Here is a 21,221-nt window from a genome sequence, read left to right on the forward strand (position 1 = left end):
CATTCTCTAGAATTGTTCACCATCTCTCTGTAGGAGATGTTCTGGGTGGAAGGACTGAACCAGTTTTTTGGACAGCTGGCTTACCAGGCTCTTTTCAGATCACATGGCGTTTTGTGTTAAAATAGAGCATTACCTGACACCTCTTATCCTCAACCTTGGATGTTTCTGCCAAAACTCAAGGCAGTCTTATTTAACATACTGTTACACTTAATTTAATTCCTTTTGTCTACCTTTAAACAGTTTCTAAATATTAATGAATACATGATTAGTTAATTTACGCATGATTAGCTAGCTTCATCATATTCATGGCTTAGCTTTAAAAATGGTATTCCCTAATAAGATCCTCTGGTTGTTCAGAGCAGATGTCTGAGCTTCTGCGTTTCCTGTGGTCACTTTTTTCCTATTCTGTCCTCTCAATCTTTAAACCCTCTTCTTCCTGTTTTATTGAGGATCCTTTCTTGGGGAGAGGATGTAGAGAATATTCAATGTATCCTCTAATACTCTTAATCGCTGTTACACACAGAAAGAAAGAGAGACAGAGAGGGAGAGAGACAGACAGACAAAGGAGGGAAAGAAGCAACATTTTGGGTATGGTAGGAGAGAAACGTGCTGTCTCTGGAGAGACCTGCACTGCCGCAGTGACGGGGATAACGTCGGAGCATTGCTGAGATGGGGGCAGACCTCCTGACAGGCTGTATGGGAAACGACCATTGTATTTGAAACCCACAAGCATTTCTGTGTGGAGAAAAGGTGTCACTCTTTAAATTACATTTTCCTCACAGACATAAAGACGATGAGTTGCAGAAGTGGGTGTTTGGAACTGACGGCTGCATTTATTCTAAGGTAGGAACTTAAACAGCCACTGCTTTTATCCTGAAGCTTTCCTACTCCTATGTTACACTGCTATTGTCGAAAGTAAGAAATACGCTTTCTGCACAAATGATTTCGCTCTGTGCTTACATGTGTAGAGTTTAACGTAATAATTTCCTTATGGCTTTACTTGATTTTAAAACCTCAAAATAAAATTTTCCCTTTCAATGCTATGATACCTCCCAGAATGTTAGGATTTAAGTTTTCTTATGCATTAAAATAAAGAGACTAACACTCTGGGAAACTGTCAATAAATAGTAAAGCTGAATGTGGCAATATAGTCCTGGAATTTCCCTATCAAGCACATACCCAACAGAAACGTTTCTCTTAAAGAAAAGATGTTTTGAAAAGAAATAAAGAAAGAAAGAAAAAGAAAAGACATTTCATAGAATGGTAATAATAGAATTAGTGCTAATGGGCTTGAACTTGTCACTACCTGTCTATCAGTTTGTCATAGTATGATGGCTTGTGGGTTTGTGTGATGCCATTGGTATTTTAATACCATCAAGGTTGCCCATGGTGAACAGATTTCTGAGGAGCTTCCAGACTAAGAAAGACTACAAAGAAGGACCAGGTGGCACCTTTTTGAAAAATTGGCTGCATCCTCAAAATACAGTTGAATTCAATAATGTGAATGTGTAAGGTTTCCAGCACTTTTATTTCCTAATGGGCATGACAGCAATAGCCGAAAATATCCATGAGTAATCAGAACATGCAATAGATAAAGTATGAATCCAGGAAAATTGTAAATTACCACAAATGAAATGAAATGCATAAAATTCAATATCCTAGGCATCAGTGTACCCCACTTGACTACTATTTGCCTTTTTGAGTTGGATAATGATATTTTACTCGGCCAGTATTGACAAATTCCAAAAGAATGGCGTGGCACTTGCTGTCAAAGAATAATTCAAGCTTTATCTTAAAGCTCAATAGTATATGTGATAGGATTATACCCATATGCCCATAAGGAAGAGAGTTAATACAATTATTATTCAAATTTAAGTACCACTTACTAAAGAAATAGAAAATTCTGCTAGTTACTTTAATCTGAAATTAATCAAACATGTAGAGGTACATTGATAATTACTGGTGATTGCATTGCAAAAATTGGAAACAAAGAGGAAGGATCTGTAGTTTGAAAAGATGGCATTGGTGATTGAATCAAAGCTGAAGATCCCATGATAGAATTTTGCAAGATCCACGATTTATTCATTGCAAATGCCTTTTCTTAAACAATTAAAAGGACATGCACATGCACCTAGCCAGATGGAATACACAGGAATCAAATTGCTATATCAGTTGAAAAAGATGATAGAGAACCTCAATATTATCAGTCTGAAAAAAAGCTAACTGTGGAACAGATCATCAATTGTTCTTTTGCAAATTTAGATTGGAGTTAAAAATTAAAATAAGCCAAGCCAAAGTATCATACAAGCCAAAGTATGATCTTGAATGTATCCCATCTGAATTTGGAGACGGTCTCAAGAACAGACTGAACACTAATGATGGAAGATCAGAGAAGTTCTGGAATGATATCAAGAACCTCATACATGAAGAAACCCCAAATCCTTCAAAAATAGACAAGCCAGAAAAGACCAAATAGATGCCATAAAGTAGCTAACGTGACTGGAAGAAAGAATGAAGTAACGAACAGTTGATGTCCAAGGGAGTTTAAGCAGATAAAAAATGCATTATAATGAAAACGTGCAAAGATCTGTAGTTAGAAAATAAAAAGGGATGAACACACTCAGAATATCTCAAGATAAAAAACTGAAGAAAAAATTTAAGCCTCCAGTTAAAATATTACAGGATTCTATAGCAAATATTGAATGATGCAGAAAACATCAAAAGATGGAAGGAGTACACAAGTCACTATTCCAAAATGAATTGCTCAGCATTCAGCCATTCTAAAAGATAACATATGGCCAAGGAGAACCATCTGTACTGAAGAAATAAGTCTAAATTGCACTGAAGGAACTACCAAAAAATAAGGCTCTTGAAATTCACAGAACACCAACTAAAATATTTCAACAAACTAATGCACCAATGAAAGCACTCACTAGTCTACGCAAGGAATTCTGGAAGACTAACTACCTGGCTAACTGACTGGAAGAGATCCATATTGGTGCCCATTTCAAAAACAGGTGATTCAACACACTGCAGGAATTATCAAACAATGTCATTAATATCACATGCAAGTCATTTTTTTCAAAAGATAATTCAAAAATAGTTGCAGCATTACATCCAGAGATAACTGCCAAAAATTAAAACTTAATTTAGAATAGGGCACGAATGAAGGCTATCCAGAATGACGTCAAAGAGTCAGCACAACCGCCTATAAAAGACCCGGGTAGAGCGCCTGAACTCAGAGAGCTGGGAACCCAGAAGGAAACATCACTCCTGCTCTCTCCAACTCTACCCAGGTGAGCACACCGAGGAAGGCAATGTCTAGGGCACTAAGGACCAGTAACTGATATTATGCTGAATTCATCTTGTATTACCCTTATAGCTAATGACTTAAGTTAATTTTAAGATTTTTAGATTGTTTCATGTGCATTTGAAGTGAATAAATAGAACATTCGAAAATGTAAATAAATTAAAAAAAAGAAGAAGAAGAATGAGGGTTCTCAGGTGGAGCTTGGCTGAAAGATGTTTCACTGTATTTCATTGGCTGAGCAAAAGCATCATGAGAGATCCTGGATAAACTGAAAGAAGTGAGGGACTTTCAGAACACTTCACTGTCATTTTTTGTTTTTGTTATGTTGAATTGCGACTCTTATTGTCTTTAAGAATAAATGGTTCTCTAGACCCTTCAGCCTCTGGTGAAATGATCGGGCTCAAGAATACTTTCCTCAGCCAGGTCATTAGAATAAATAGCGTGCACAGACCTGCCCCAGAATGGCTAGAACCGGCAGGGCAGACAGTCTGAGAACCCCATGGTCACTGCGCGACTGAGGGGGGTTGGGGGGGGCAGAGTGTCTGGCCACGTGGTCGGGCTGGCCCAGCTCCTGTCCTGGTGAAACGTTGACTGCACTTGCATGGGATGACAAGGAGGAGCGCAGCGGCCTCGGTGCTGCAGCTCCTTCATCCTGTTGAGTGCGCTGCGAGCCGGGACCACTGGACCTGGGTCTCCTTGAATGCGTGGTGCAGGATGGTCGCCTGGGTCCCGTTGGGGTGTTTGATGATGCAGTTCCGGGGCTTCCCGGGAGCAAAGTCCTTCAGTCCCTGGATGGTCAGCTTGGTGGTGGATCTTGTAGTCAGCGGGGTCGGCGAATGAAGGGCAGCAGACCCTGTTTCTTCCACCTAATTGTGCTTCAATGACTTAAAATCAAGAAAGTTTTGTATTAAGGTTGTATCCATTCTCCATACTTATGCTGTGCAAATAATATGTATGGTGAGCAAAAATATCTGAGAAGGTACACTATATGAAAAAGAACAAGGCACCAGGATTAAGAACAGACTTACTAAGAACCTGTGATATGCAAATAGCACAGCGCTGTTTTCAGAAAGTGTGAAGGACTTGAAAAGCCCTTGGGAAGAGCAAAGAGTCCAGCCTTTAGTGTGGAGCACACCTCCACGGGAAGAACACAACAATCGCCCCAACTGGGCCAATAAGCCATGTGGTGATGGATGGAGAAAAGATTGATGTCGTCACGGATTTCTTTCTACTTGGATCCTACAATCAGGGCTCAAGAAAGCAACAGCCAATAAATCCAGTGGATTGTATCAACAGCCAATAAATGTAGTGGATTGTATCAGAAACACCAGCTACACCAGACCTCTTTAAAATGTCCCTATGCAGACCTAGTGCTCCTGACACAACTAATGGTGTTTTTAATCAATTCATTTGTCTGTCACCAAGTGGCTGTCAAGTTGTCATACTGTGGTGGCTGTGTGTTGCCACCCTGATGGTGTAGTGCTTATGTGTGGAGCTGTGAAACTGTACGGTCATTACTTCAAAACCACCAGCAGCTGCGAGGGAGAAAGACTGGCCTTTCTCTTCCTGTAAGCAAACCCCCAGAGGGTTGTTGAGTCAGAACGAACTCAATGACAGTGACTGAGAGCCATTAACAGGGTATCTCCCTGTGCTTCCTTCAGCACTCTCCCTTGGTGACGTAGTAATGGAATGCCACCAGCTAGGTACCTCCCAGTCCCCAGAGAGTTTCCAGTCCATCTCACTGGTGCAGCATCTCAGGGTCTTTACCATCCAGTGAGCCACGCCTTTGCCTCTTTGCCCCTGAGGTCTGGATCTTGGTCGTGGGGCAGTCTTCTTCCTTTGGGACTATATTTCAGGCAGAGAGATAGTAGCTGCCCCTATAGCTGATATTTCAGTATCCTTTAGATTCATCATTAACTCTTGCTGGCAAATTTCCTGTTATCCAACCCCCCATTAATGATTGCTTATATTAAGTGTTCTCAATGAAAATTGCTATGTGATTTCTGTCTCCTTGGTAGATGCACAGGATGATTTGGTTTCGCTACTGTTTGAAAATGCCATGATTGAACCGTAATTTAATGGAAGCCTACATCGTTTTTTGAAGTTTGGGGAGTTTGGTATTTGAATTTAAAGATGTATTTTAATAAAATTTCCCTGAGTAGTTATTTGTGGGCACAGTGGCTGGAATCCCAGACACATTCACTAACTAATGAGAACTAAGTCAAACTCAAACCCACTGCCATCAAATCCATAGAGTCAATTCTAACTCAGAACAACTATATAGGGTGTCTAATACTGTAGATCTTTATAGACAAAGACAGCCTCAGCTATCTCTCACTGAGTAGCTTGTGGGTTTGAACTGTCAACCTTACACTGTGCAGTCTAGCACTTACCTGACTACAATAACAGGGCTCCTTTGAAGACTCACTCGCTCACTCACTCACTTGCTCACTCACTGCCAGGGAGTTGATTCTGACTCACACCTCTCTACAGGTCAGGGTGGAACTGGTCCTGTGGGTTTCTGAGACTAACTCTTTATGGGAGTAGAAAGTCTCATCTTTCTCTAGTGAAACAGCTAATGGTTTCAAACAGCTGACCTTAGAGTTACCAGCCGATGTGTAAACACTATGCCACCAGGGCTCCTTTTTGAGGACTGTATACCTTTAATTCTGCTCCTGACTAGGGAGAAAATTTGACACAACCCTCCAATATAAAAGCATTTAAAAATTACCTCTATCTAATTTCACTCAGAGACTCACGCCAACTTATCCTTTAGTCCTGTGTCTATGGCTGATCTTCACCATATTCTTGCACCAAAGCAAGGCTCTGGGTTGGTAGAGTCACAGAGAGTAAACTGTGTGCATCTTGGTAAAAATAAGAAGTAGAATTTTGAGACTGTACCCAAATGCCCCACCAGCTATTTGACCTGCATCTGCCCATCATGACTTCATTCTGAAACATTCCTAAATGCAGCTCGTCCCTGTTACCCAAGACATAATTCCATCTTACCGCCCCCCCCCCCGGTCCCCCAAGGTCTAAGTCAGTTGCCTCACAGCTTCTTTTCTTAGCCTCGCATTTGGGTGCCCCACAGTCACTGCTGTTCCTCCGTCCTCTTCACCTGGATTCTCTCGGGTTCCCAAAGTAGACTTTTCTAATCATGCTTAACAGTATCACAGCCACACAGAGTAACGGTAGATGCATTCATGTTTTAAACAGAAAGTTATCTTTAAGAGAATTTGGTTTAAAATTTTGAAGTTCTCAACAAAATTGCTGACTATGTTTTTTTTTTAGTTATTCTACAATCACAGGCTGAAGCTATTTACTAATGAGGCAACACATTCTTTTAGAGGTTTAGAAATTCTGATTGGATCTAAATTTAGTCATATCCAAAACTATATCCATCTAGGTAAGGATAAAATGGAGGGTAATTTGATCATTATTTGCAGCTGTATCACAATGGAGCTCATGCCATTAATTTTTTAAAAGATAGCATGACTGCTGTAGGACATTAATAACTAACTTGGCTTTGACACTTACTAGCTGTGTGCCTTTAGGTAAGTCACATGACTTTTCTTTGCCAAGTTTCACATTCTTCAACTGCAAATGAAGATATTAATATCAGCATTTTAACTATTTGGCACAGATCCTGGCCTGTAATAGCTAATGGTTAATTTGAACCTAATAATAATGAATAGATTTACATACATTTATTGCTTATTGTTAAGCTGTCTTTACTTGGATAAGGTTTAGGGGCTGTTTTTTTTACTTTTGTTTTATTTATTTTTAAAGTTAACCATTCCTCTATTCTTTGTCAAAAAACAAACAAACCCCAAACATAAGGTTCAGTTACTTCCTGACAATTTACCACTTTCTGTTAAATTAAAGATTTATATTGGAACATAAAATATGTGGATGATAGAACAGATTACATTTTTCTTACTCAGGGTAGAGTGGGTTAGAATCTCTATAAACATGCAAAGACAAAATCCATAAAGGAAAAGAATAATAGCTTTGGCTATATAAACATGTTTAACTCCTAGAAAAAAAATGATAAATGGGCAAAATATTTGCCACAAAAATGTCAGTGAGTGGGTTAATATCTTAACGTGCAACAAGCCTTCTATAACAACATGCAACAAGCCTTCTATATAAATTAAGCAAGGACAAACCAAACTCACTGTCATTGAGTCAGTTCTCACTTACAGTGATCCTGGGGAGCAGAGGAGGACTCCCTCTTTGGTTTTCTGAGATGTTAAATCTTTATGGGAGCATGTAGCCTCATCTTTCTTCAGGGGAGTGCCCGATGGGCTTGAACTGCTGATCTTTGGGTTAGCATGTCATCACCCACTGTGTCACCATGGGCTCCTTCTACCAACACACTTGTGAATTTCTGACCCTTTGGTTAGCACCCCATGACTTGCTACGCCACGAGGAGTTCCCCCTGTACCAATGCAGTTCTTGTCCAATGTCATCAAGATGGTCCTGGCAGAGCAACCCTATTCAAAACAGAAGCAACAGGGCCCTACCTTGTGCCACCTTCATCATCCCCACATTGTGACAGCACCTTTCCCATGTCCCCCCTCTGTTTACTGCTTCTGTTTGTCTCCCCCCCCCCTGCTTTCTGAGCTTTATCCCAGGCAAATGCTCCCCTCTGGGTCTCCCATGGTTGACTCTTCCAAGGAGTGTACACCCTGGTAATGTGACTGCTCCCTTTATGGACGTGTCTTTGCTTGGCTGAAAGCTAAGCCATAGATCTGAGTCTAGTTCCAAGCTTGAAGGGTGACCAAGGGCCACAGCCTTGGGGATTACACTAGTCTCTATCATATATCAGTAAGCTTGATCTGCTTCTTCTTTTTTTTTTAACCTTTGTATTTCTTTTTTTTAAATCATTTTATCAGGGGCTCATATAACTCTTATCACAACCCATACATACATCAATTGGGTAAAGCACATTTGTACATTCATTGCCCTCATCAGTCTCAATACATTTGCTGTCCACCTAAGTCCCTGGCATCAGGTCCTCATTTTCCCTCCTCCCTCCCTGCTACCCCCTCCCTCATCAACCCTTGATAATTTTTTAATTATTATTTTTTCATATCTTGACCTGTCCAACGTCTCCTCTCACTGAGTTTTCTGTTGCCCGTCCCCCAGGGAGGAGGTCACATGTAGATCCTTGTAATCGAATCCCCCTTTCCAACCCACCCTCCCTCCACCTTCCCAGTATAGCCACTCACAACACTTGTCCTGAAGAGATGATCCACCCTGGATTCCCTGTGTTTCCAGTTCCTATCTGTACCAGTGTACAACCTCTGGTCTAACTAGATTTGTAAGGTAGAATTGGGATCATGATAGTGGGGGGTTGGGGGAGAAGGAAGCATTTAGGAACTAGAGGAAAGTTGTATTTTCCATCATTGCTACATCGTACCCTGACTGGCTCGTCTCCTCCCCAAGACCCTATTGTAAGGGGATGTCCAGTGGCCTACAAATGGGCTTTAGGTCTCCACTATGCACTCCCTCCCTCATTCACTATGATATGATTTTTTGTTCTGATGATGCCTGATACCTGATCCCTTCGACACCTCATTATTGCACCGGCTAGTGTGCTTCTTCCATGTGGGCTTTGTTGCTTCTGAGCTAGATGGCCGCTTGTTTACCTTCAAGCCTTTAAGACCCCAGATGCTATATCTTTTTATAGTGGGGCACCATCAGCTTTCTTCGCCACATTTGCTTATGCACCCATTTGTCTTCAGCGATCTTATCAGGGAGGTGAGCACACATTGATATGGTTTTTGTTCTTTGATGCCTGATATTTCCTGCTTTGTCTTCAGCGGTTGTGTTGGGAAGGTGAGCAGCACAGAACGCCAGTCTAATAGAAGAAAGTATTCTTGCATTGAGAGAGTATTTGAGTGGAGACACAATGTCTTCTGCTACTTTAATACTAAACCTATGAATATAATACGAAAACTCAAATACATACATAAATTATCTTCTGCCAGACCTTTATATAGATGTGAGTATAATCCCATTCAAGTACCCATAGCACTTCAGTTTACTTGTCTATGTATTACTTGTCTATGTCTACAAGTAGTTGTAGATTAATGTTTATTATTGATATTTCATCATTGGGTATGTGAAAGTACTTTCTTTTGTTATCTGTATCTCTTGTGCACCTGTCCGTGTCTTCCTTTATCTTAATAACATTGTGCTGATCATTTATAGTCATGTATTGCTATATGACAAATTACCCCAAATATGATAGTTTAAAACAGCTACCTTTTGTTATCTATCAGTTCACAGTGGGCCAGGTATCTGAGAGTGGCTTAGCTGGATACTTCTGACTCAGATTCTCTCATGATATTGGAGTCAAGGTGTGAGCTGGAGCTACAGCCATCTGAATCTTGATAGGATGGAATATCTGCTTCTAAGAGAAATTAAGCTGTTCTTGCTCAGATACATCAGTTCCTTGGCACAGGGACCTTTTGATAGGGCAGCTCAAAACATGCTGTCCCCAGAGTTCATCTTCTAAGACCAGGAGAGCAGAGTGGAAACTGCCATGTCTTTTATGATCTCGTCTAGGAAGTGGCATACCATCACATCTGCAATGTTCACGTAGATCTAGGTTGGTACAAGGTCTGTGAGTGGAGATTGCACACAAGCATGCATGCCAAGAAGTAGGGACCATTCGGTATCATCTTGGAGGCCGGGTCATTATTTTTGAGGATCAGTTTGGCTGCATTCCATAAAAATGTTTAAAAAGACATGTACCTTTTGATCTAGAAATTCCACTTAGTGCAACTTAACCCCTAGAAAAAATTTTAAGGGTGGGAAAGCATTGGTCTACTAACCTCAAGGTTAGCGACTCCAACCCACCAGCTTCTTCACAGGAGAAAGATGGGGCTATCGACTTCCATAAAGGTCTGCAGCCTCGGAAGCCCTTTAGAGCCACTGTGCATCCAAATCACGCAGATGGCAGTGGGCTTTTATAGCGTTAAGGATGATTATCACGGCATTGTTTATAATTGCAGAAATTAAAAATACTCAAAGCATCGCCATCCGGACTGTAAATACAGTATAATATGTCTTTATTATAGATATTACATGCTAGCATTACAAAGGAAGAATTTGTGATGACATAAGCATGTTAATTTTTTCAGCTGAGGAAAACCAGGTAACATTATTTTATCAAATAAAGACATATGAAGGGGCTTCAAAAATTCATAGAAAAGACAATTTCTTTTTAATTCCATTTTTCATGAACTTTTTGAAATTATATTTAAAATTTCAAATATATACATATGGATATATATACTCTACACTGAGCATTTATCATTAAATAGGAAAGACACTTCAAAACTATGTTTGCTCATGGCACTGGATACAAGAAGGAAGGGTGAGCAGAGTTTAGCACACTCCAGGTGAAATTCTGCTGACCTGCCTGCTCTACTCCCCCTGCTGAATAAGCCCTCCTGGGGAACCTCTATGTTAGGTCAACATATGTGGCCTTGCTAACGTACAAAGAGGGAGTGTTTTGAGGGTGATGATGATGATCCCCAGCCTCACTCCTGGGAGGGTAGGAACCTCACAAATGTGTACTCAGTACCATGGAGTTGATTCTCATTCAAGGTTTCTGCGAATCTTTATGGGAGTAGAGCACCTCAACTTACTCCCTGGGAGCAACTGGTGGGTTTGAACTACCAATCTGTGTGCAGCAGTGCAATGCTTACCCAACAGTGCCACTATAGGGTCCTTTTGAGCCCTGGTGATGTAGTGGCTTATGAGTTGGACCAATAACAGCAAGGTCAACAGTTCATAAGCACTAGCTGGTCCTCTGGAGAAACATGAACCTTTCTACTAAAGTAAATAGTTACAGTCTCAGGGAGGCAAGGGACCATTCTACCCCATCCTGTAAGGTCCTTACAAATTAGACTTGACTTGATGGCTGTGAGTGTGTGTTGAGTTTGCAAGCTATTGAAGTGTTTCCTCGGTATCCCAAGGACACGTATGTTGTGGTCCTGAGGCATGAAAGCAAAGGTGAAAAGGCTAAAGATGTCTAGTACGTTGAAAAGACAAATGAGCTCACTTCAGTGCTATGCCCACGTTTGTCCAAACTTGACCCATGATGATACGAAGTAGATTAAAATTTTTGTCTGAATTTATGAAAGATATTTTGGACATTATAAAGGATTAACTATACCTTTATGTGAGCTAGAAGTGTTCAACATGACACAGGTGGTGGGAGATTAAGGGGCCTGCCACGGAAAATAAAGACAGTCATTGCTGTACATATACTGGTGGAACACAGCTTGTCAGTACACAGACATGATTGGTCCGAGGGACCCTCACAGGATGCTGCCTCTCTTGCAGAATTTATAATTACAGCAAGATTCAAGAACCAACTGGGAACATACATGGCAATGCCAATTCAAAAGCCACTCAAAAGGAGAGCCTGACTAAGGCTGGCTTCATGAATTGCGTCTGATTATGAATGCGCAGAGGCCGTCTACAAGCATTGTTTGTGCCGTCAGGTGTTGTGGCAATGGATGGGCTCACGGTGCTATTCAAGGGCCACTTATCAAAAGAGCAAGCCCGGCCGACGAAGCTGGGGTGGCTCACATAGACAGTTTGCTGCTTGTTTGATTGGATTGGAGGTTACTTTGATGGCTATTCCAAAAGCGGTGCAGACAAGAGCTCATCTCTCTCCCTCAGTGAGAGTATTGCAATTGGACTAGGTCACTCACGCAACCAACTGCCAAGACTCAATGCCTTTGACATTTCCCCCTTTTTATCACTTCACGATAAAGTATGCATGAAAGGGGTCTGATTTCCGTGGGCTCGCTCTGATGAAGCAGCTTACTGTGAAGAGTCAAAAGAAGACCCTCCACTCGTGTGAAGAACAGGTCAAAGTAAGCACAGTGCCACCTGACATCGGCTTCTGGCAGGTTGGATCATGTTTACCTGTAAAGGGCTCTAGAGTCTAGGCGGTGAAGCAGAGCAGTAGCACTGAGATAAAGGAGACGCAAACAACCATGATGCACAGCCGCTGCAGGGCATCTTCATGTGTTAGCCCATGTTTTCCAACGTTCCACATGATCAAGCAAAATTGCTATGCTTAGATAATGTTTTCATGTCTCATTCCCCCTCTCAGAGCTCACTTGGATGTACGTGTCCTATAAAATATTTACCCGAATCCAGCTTGCCTAACAAACACTGAACAGTCTCAGTCATGTAGCATGTGTTCCGTTGTATTGACAAAGTCTTACAAACAGAAAACCAGTTTTGTTGTGAAAGGGTTTTAAGGACTGAGTTAAGTTTTGTGCAAAGCGGTCTAATGGACAAAAGTGAGCTGAGCTAGCGCACACACTCCTTGAGGGAGCAGGAGGGCAAGCTGTTAGTCTGATGGGCCGTCATGGACTTCTTCTCACCTAGGGCACGTGGTTCCACAGCGAGCCATAGTGGTGGGTCGCCAGTTAAAGGTCGAATGATTTTTGTGCACCACGAGGGTTTCGTTTACTTTTAAATGTACGCATTCTGACTCATGGTGACCCCAGATGTGTCAGAGTAGAGCTTTCTCAGTAGAATGATTTCCATGGCTGATATTGTAGAGTTAGTCAGGCCTTGCTTCTGCGGTGCCTCTAGGGAACACCTCCACTCTTTTATTTAGGGGCTGAACACATTAACCACTCACACGACCCCAGGATGCCTTCCATTTATTTTTAGCGTATCCCATCTCTGTGCTGCCCGGTGTGTTAGTGAATGCAGCCAGGCTATTGAATGCCTTCTGCACATGTGTGCTCAGAGGCATAGTCTCTACTTACTTCCTGCTGGTACTTCTCACAGGTTGGTCACTTACTTACCCAGGCTGAAGCAATCAGATGAATTTCAGCCAGGCAACTTGCTATGTGTCTTTCATAGCAGAACCGAACACTCGTGAACTGTATAGTAGCTACATATTATGTACATGTAATGTGTTTAGACGAGTACCCGGTACACAGACATACCTCAGTCAGTGTGGTTGTTAGGTGCCTGTAAGTCATTTCTGACTCATGTCAACCCTATGAGTTACCGAGTAGAACTGCAATTTAGGGCCTCAAAGGTTGTGATCTTTTGGAAGCAGGTCATCAGGCCTGCCTTCAAGGGTACCATGTTATCACTTATATATTATCACTTTAATTTATAGCTATCTATCTCACGTTGGGGTTCTAATATTGATTAGATTAAACCGCTGAACAGAATTTTCAATATTAGGGTCATATACCTTGCTTTCCCGGTAAAATTGACAGCAAATTTATTAGTCCAACCAGTTGATGGCAAATGTACATTATCTTCCCACTTTCCCAGTTCTGTAGATTTTGTGGCTCTGGCTTACAAGACTCACTCCCCTTTTTTCATGATTCTTACTTTCTTGTGAAAGGCCCATCCTCAGTTTGTTCTGACCTACCTCGAGGAGCTGGATGCAGACATGGATGTGACCCAGACAGAATACCACCTTCACCATGGCTCCTGGACCACAGCTCAGCAGGAACGAGACAGCAGCCCAGCAGGAGAGGTCAGTGCACTGAGCCCGAGGCAAGGCAGAAGTAGATCTTTAAACTGAATTTTGAATAGAGAAGAAAAATGTCCAATTTGTTTTCAGGAGGCAATCATGAACTCACATCTTGTGGTTATTAATTGTTTACAATTGTACATGCAAGAAAATGTAGAGATGAGAGGGCTTCGAAAGGCTCCCGGTAGAATGGAATTAAAAGATAATGACATTGTGCCATGGACTTGTGAAACCTCTCTTATGTACGTATATTTATATAAACTTATATCTTTGAATAAAACTATGTCTTGTGAATTTTGTTTTACTAAATGGATTGTGAATCACTAGATTTTTCTTAGACACGTCTTCTGTGTTCTGGTCATGTGCACCTGATTGACAATCCCTATGAAGAAAGACTGAAGGAATCATGAGAATGAAAAGTTGCGTTTCTAAGTGTCGTTTAGGGCATTCCGACTCACAGGAAATTAGCGACATGATTCCCTGTTGTACTGGATAGGTCCTGCGTCACAGTGCCTGCAACCCTCATCTGCGTCAACCGCCAGGCCCTGCAGACACCCCTGTGATGCCAGGCCCTGCAGACACCCCTGTGATGCCAGAAGGTTCTCTTGGGGCGACGGAGCGGCTGACGGTGGCACTGGTGAGGAAGCTGGCAGAGAAACATCCTAAGGCTTCTGCTCAGAGGTAGGCCACTGAGCTTTATTGCTCAATGACATTCGATGTTTGCCTTCAGTTTTGTGTAAGATTGATTTTCTGAAGATTATTGAAATATCTTAAAAGCCCTCCGGCTTTTCATCAAAGTCACTTAGGGTCACAGTTGAGGAAACGAGGTGACTTATCTGCATTTGTTAAGATGAATGTGTGTTATCCTTTATCAGCACACGGTGGAAGGGTCGCTGTCCTAAGATCACACGAAAATACGCGGAAGTAATGTGGCTCTGAGGAGACTCCCAATTGTGGGACTACCCAGGGGGCCTCAAGAAGGCTACACCCACAGACAGCTCTTTTTATGTTCCAAAAGGAGAGTTGTGCTTTTACACCTGAGAGGGATTGCACAAGAGATCATCTGAAGTAGTGATAATGTAATGCATTGATGTCATTTCCTCGACAAGCCATAAAAGTAATATGGAGGTTTTGCTACATGACCTGAAAATCATACTTGCCTAGAAAATGGAAACTACCTCTTTGTTTTTGTGGAAACAAAAGTTTTCTTTATTATATTGTTGGATTTGATCTTATAAATCACAAAATGATGCCATAAATGGCGATCATATCCATCATTATTAGCAATGAAGTTTGACTGAAGTACTCAAGAGAATAATGCAATTTTAACATACTCACTAAATTTTAAGAGAATCTTCCGGCTGAAATAGTCTAACTGTCAATAAATATGACATTTTCATGAGAACAGGAGTGGGGAAAAGCTTGGAAACTTTTTATTTCAAATAAGAGCCAGTTCTTATTCCTATGTATTCCTGCTTGAGATTTTGGTAGGAGGGGAATGTTTTCCCTAGCTAAATTGATTCTAGAATTTTTGTCTCTATTTTTTATTTAAACCTCAAATCCTGTTGCTGGTGTTACTCTTTGAATAAGATAGTACATAGATAAAAGAATGAATTTAGCGTCCTCTTATAGCATAGGGATGTCCTCAACCAATTTGAAAACTTGGGTTCTACATCCTTAAGGACAAGCAGGGTCTGGTACTCCCTGATGCTCCCAGGAGCTATCCCTATGTCACACTGTGCTGTCGCCATGTCACACTGGAGGAGAAGCCCCCTGGGAACAGCCACGGTGTGCGGTGCTCTTCCAGGACCAGATCTCGAGGAACACTGGGGCACCTGGAACGCACAATACTGCTCTGCGAGGCATGGTCTGCCATCTTCCCACGCCCATTTGCCAGCCGTTTCGCCTCTGCCCTTTCTGAGAGCACTCAGGGTTTGCCATTATTTTGGACTCTGGTGTTATCCTGAGCTCTTCTCAGGAAAGTGACACTGGTTTCTTCTGCTCCCAGATTCCTCAAACTTTTGTGGTGTTTTAAAGTTACACGGGTGTTTCTCTGGTGCAGGGACCCTCGTGCTAACTCCCCATATTGTCCTCTGCTATGGCTGCTGGCTTCTATAACCTTTCTCTGAAGGCTGAAGAGGTTGTGTCTTTAAGGAATTCCTGGAGGCCTAATCGGTTACTTGTTGGGGTGCTAACCCAAAGGTCAGCTGTGGAACGACCAGCCACACTGAGGGAGAGAGATGGGGCTTTCTGCTTCGAGGAAAGCCTGTGGAGGGAGCCCTTTACTCTGCCCTGTAGTGTTGCTATGGGTCAGCAGTGAGTTTATTCGATTGTTATTATCTCCCCTGAGTTATTCCTGACTCCTGTCGACTCTGTAGATATAAGACAACGTGTTGATGGAACTTTGGGAGAAAGGAATATGCCATTAGGATAGATGGGTGGAGAGGAGCATTTACTACCGGCTACCATGTCAACATACTTAATAGAGTTGATAGAATTACATGGGATGTCTTTAAAGTTCCAGGACCAAAGTGCATAATAAATGATAGAAGTAAAAATGTTCTGCAAAGAGGAGAAATATAAAAGATTTGTTTAAACGTGCAGTTTTTAGTCAATAGTAACGAATGCATTTTATTTTATAAGAAATCGCCTAGTCATCTGTTTTCAACATGACTTTCTTATGCTTTAATCCGTGGGCTCCGGCATAAGCCTCACGCGTGTATCTGCAGCTTCCTCTTCCCTCCCACAAGCCCACAATTGACCATCCCAGGTACCATGTCACTTCTCCTCCTTCCCTGCTCCTGAACAAAGTTATTTTGAGCAGACACGGAGAGGAATTCCGCTCCGCCCATTTCAGGAAGGATGTGGTGCCGACTGAACACGGGACTGAGTGTGGCCCACTGATTCCTCCGAGCCCTGGCTTGTCTGGTTGAGTCTACTCGCCTTCCAGCTATGAGACTCGTGGCATTGTTATCTAAGCGTCAGCAGACGAGTTTATGTCTTCTTGTTTTTATCAAAGATCACACCAAAACATAGAAGAAAGTCATGGCAAAAGTTAAGGCAGAACATGATATCAGCTACATGGTGGCAGTTGGAAAATGAATAGAGTTTAGAACAAGAACTGCATTATGAGAGTATCCTCTGGCCCCAGATAAATTGCACGGTGTGCCCAGTCACACAGTTAATTAATAGAGAAGATGGGATTTGACTCAAGGCCTATTTGAATGTAAAGCCCATGCCTTCAACCACTGTGCACGCCCTTTCCTTCGGTCATTTCCATTCCACAGAGGATTTCATAATAGAGGGGCATCCTACTGAGCGACCATATTTAGCTGCCCAAAAAAATGTGATTTACACTATTTACACAAAAGAGGTATAAACACTAATGTCATTTAGATTGGTGTAGTGTAAACACTAATGTCATTTAGATTGGTGTATTTTTGGGAATTCTAGCCTTTAAAAAATCTAAACCAGCAATTGCAAATCTATTTCATTTGACTTACAGGTTTACACACCTGTGGAAAACAACTACATTGTTGATCATTTTGAGAGAGAACTAGGTGAAGTGGAAACATTATTTCTCTCTTCAAAGAAAAAGACAATTCTCATAATGAATGAGGCCTCCCATATAAGGTTCTTCATTCCCAACAGGTTATATATTTTCTTGTTTGCTTTTTCCACACCTTAAAAAAAATGTTTCCACCCTTCTATGGGGAAGTTATAGAAACTGGATTTTCTCTTTGCTTGGATAAATTAAGTTGAATATATATTTCATTCTAAGTTGGGACCCAAGTAAAATAATTGCCATATTCTGGCCTCCTTACGTGCCACGAATGTGTTTGGTTTGGTCAGTTTATCCAATAGAGGCCCCCACCCCCTCTTTGAATTGAATAGTGTGTGGTGGTGGTGGAGGGGAGGCCTGGGACAGACAGACAGCCAACAAAGCAGCTGACCCAGCTTGTCGCCCAGTGACCTGTGAGAAGGAAATAATGAACTGTGAGTAGTTGTCATCCTAACCGCTTCTGACAGTTTGCCTTTGGGCACATCTGTGTTAGCCGCCTCCGAAAGGCCTTTGTTCTCCTCCCGCTAGTGCTTTTGCGGAGCAGCGCGGAGGGCTTGCTGTCGCTACTGTACTCCCACCCCGAGCAGCTGCCCAGCCTGCCCGCTGTGCCCGTGGTGACGCAACGGGGCAGAGCCTCCGTCTTTCCCAAGAGAACTCGCAGTGAAGGGTGCTGATTTTTTTTTTTAATGAGAATGTTCTTCAAAGTAGAGAGAAAATACGTTTAGTTGTTATTCTAACTTGATTCAAGGGGACGTCAGAAACTTTGTGGACAAATTCATTATTTTTAAATCCCATTTTCCCACGACTTTTTGCAGCGCTGTGTGTGTGTGTGTTTTCCAAAGTTCATGGGAAACAAGAGGGGCAGGTGACTTAAAAGAAGTACCCAGTGAACCCCGGGGGAACAGAGGCTCACGTGCTTCTAGGTCTCGTGGGCTTTCTGTCTCGACAGGAGGAGCACTCTTCTGTTGCTCATTTTCGTGGAAAACATTTGAGCTTTCCTTCTCTGACAGGTTTCTACAGGTTCCTACTTTCACAGATTTTACTGTATTTGCAACAACAAAACTCAATATGTATTACCAAAAAATGTATTTTAAATATGGAATATTTAGGCACGCTTTGGTAGTGAGAATATTGGGTTAAAGTAAGTAGATTTTTACGTACTCTGTCTCAAAGCGGCGGCGGACAGCGTGGGGAAGGCGCAGGGCCGCTGTGGGTTAGAGTCAACTCCATGACGCCTAAACACAACATTCTGGTACACATTTTTTATCATTGAAAATATTCTATGAGGGGAAGGAGGGGGAAAAAAAGAGGACCTGATGCGGAGGGCTTAAGTGGAGAGCAAATGCTTTGAGAGTGATTAGGGCAAAGAATGTACGGATGTGCTTTGTACAATTGATGTATGTATATGTGTGGATTGTGATAAGAGTTGTATGAGCCCCTAATAAAATGTAAAAAAAGAAAAGAAAATATTCTATGAACTTCTGTCGAATAGTTTAAACTTTAAAATCCTCAACATTTATATTTTAAAGTCAATCTCCCCCACAAAATTATTATAGTCATTAAAAACCCATTGCCATTGAGTTGTTTCTGAGTCCTATTGACTCTGTAGGCAGAAAAGAATTGCTCTATTGCGTTTCCAAGGATGCAAGTCTGTACTAACACAGATTGCTGCAGCTCGCTCCAGTGAAGCCGTTGGTGGGCTTGAACCAACAACCACTGAGTTAGCAGTGAAGCACTGCACCAGAGCTTCTCTGATAACCACAAGTAGATGTAATTCGGTAAGAAACAGGGCCTTCTGAGCCTTGATTTATTGAAGTATAACTACTATTTCAATACTAGGGAAAGCAGAAAATTTTGACTAATGCATCCGATACCCTAAGAGAATGATTTAAATTAAAATCAAAGCTTCATTTGTAAAATATAGTTCCTGAATCCCTTTTAAAGCCTTGTTTACATTTTTACAATTGCTGTAAAATCAGTTCTTCTACTATAATTAAATCCACGTCCAATTGGCATGGAATAAACCCCAAGCATCTGGTACTCACTTTTTTATACTTACTATTCCAAGAGAGTATAAATTCGAATTATACTGCCTTGGTCAATTTTTATAACGCACTTTTTTCCTCTGACAGAGAATGGAAGAAATGAAGCTTGAATGAAGTGACATGCCTTTTTTGTGTGTTCAAGTCTTTTCTCTCTTAGTAATAGGTTTGAGATGCACTAGCTACAGGCACGATTATAGTCTCCTACTTTTCAAAGAAAGATAAATTAATAATAATGAGAAGTTCTTTAAGCAGGTGAATGATGATCATGCCTATATAATTATAAATTGTCAAAAACTACACATTAAAAATTGAAAGCGCCATATTCTGGTTTTCAGGAGTATTCAATACCATCTGATTTATGACTACATTAAGTCATTTACATATTTCATGTACACCTGATCTGTACCATCTTGGTTGATTTGAAGTTTTTGTCCATTTTGTTCAGCAAGTGTCAACATGATTTTTGTATTGACATTGAATGCACAGGTCAGTTGTGTGCACACTAATTCTGTCCCTGTTTTCTAGAGGAAACGGACTATTTTCTAAATTGCCACGACTCAAACTCACATTTCTAGAAATCTTACCATCAAACGTGACTGTTAAAATGATCATTGCGTTCACTAAATGCTCTGGAGAAGAGCATCACGCGTGGTAAAGATAGGTGACCAGTAAAAATAAGGAAGCCCCTCACTTGGACAGGTTACCAGGCGGTTGTAGCAATGGGCTCAGACACAGCAGTCTTGTGAGAGTGACACAGGACCAGGGAGAGTTTTGTCTGTTGTGCGCAGTGGCACGATAGTCCGAGCTAACTGGACAGCACCTAGCCACAGCAAATCCAACTGTACGTGCCATGAGTTACAGGTCTGTCTCGCTTAGGCCCAGTGGTGGATTTTTCATCCTTTTGTCTCATTCTTTTTCCTGGACATTTTCTTTTCACCTGTATCCTACCCCATTAATTCTCTCTTCCACTGTTTCCAACCTATTGTTAAAATAGCACATTAAATTTTATGGTATGTAATGTATTTTTCCTCTTTAGATTTCTTATTGATTTGTATAGCTAATGATATTACCAAAATTCCTGTGTCATTTATTGCTTATTGAACCGAGTAAGTAGTTTCCTGTAATATTTTAAACTTTAATTTGTAATACAGCATACACCTTTGATTCTTGCCTGGAAAGCATTTATTCAATTTAGGAAGATTTATTAAGCATTTTCTTTCTGCTTGACTTGCTCTTGGGAGCTAAGAATATAAAACTTGTACAAAAGCCCCTGCTGTTCATAAGTTCACAGTCATGGAGCTGAACCAGCCAAGGTACGAGAGGATATACGACTAAAGTCATGGCACCTGTGTTGGTCATGAGGCTTGCTGACTTCATGTTCTGTTTTTACTATCTTATGTTTTATAACATTCTTGTCAATGTTATGTCAACTGATAAAATAAGGAGTTCAAATTGTATCTACTGATATAATTTCATTTTTTTCTGCAAATATGTCATCCACCTATATTTTTCATACATTTAAAACTGGTGTTAGGTAAACAATATATGACATGTCTTATGATTACTTCTATTGTTTTTAAAAATTGGAACTGACATGATGGCAGTGGGTTTGGGTTTAGACTTTGGGAAACCACAACCATTTTTGAGCATGAATGAACTCAATGAATGTTTCTGCAAAAGAAAGATTTTTCTTTTTTACTTACAGTAAGTTATTTAAGAACAATTATTTGTAGTCTATATAATGTATTTTCATTGCCCATA

The 21,221-nt window shown here is 41.2% G+C and overlaps 1 protein-coding gene across 1 annotated transcript in view; it reads left to right on the plus strand.

Annotated features, from left to right (window-relative positions):
- Positions 1-21,221, plus strand: part of DCDC1 (doublecortin domain containing 1) — a 469,848-nt gene that overhangs the window by 266,447 nt on the left and 182,180 nt on the right. Inside the window, exons 15-17 of the mRNA XM_075547690.1 lie at positions 783-843; positions 13,722-13,856; positions 14,350-14,534. Of these exons, the coding sequence (XP_075403805.1) occupies positions 783-843; positions 13,722-13,856; positions 14,350-14,534 (381 nt within the window). The remainder of the gene's footprint in view (positions 1-782; positions 844-13,721; positions 13,857-14,349; positions 14,535-21,221) is intronic.

Source organism: Tenrec ecaudatus, chromosome 4 (genome assembly GCF_050624435.1).
Source record: "Tenrec ecaudatus isolate mTenEca1 chromosome 4, mTenEca1.hap1, whole genome shotgun sequence".
Classification (NCBI taxonomy): domain Eukaryota; kingdom Metazoa; phylum Chordata; class Mammalia; order Afrosoricida; family Tenrecidae; genus Tenrec; species Tenrec ecaudatus.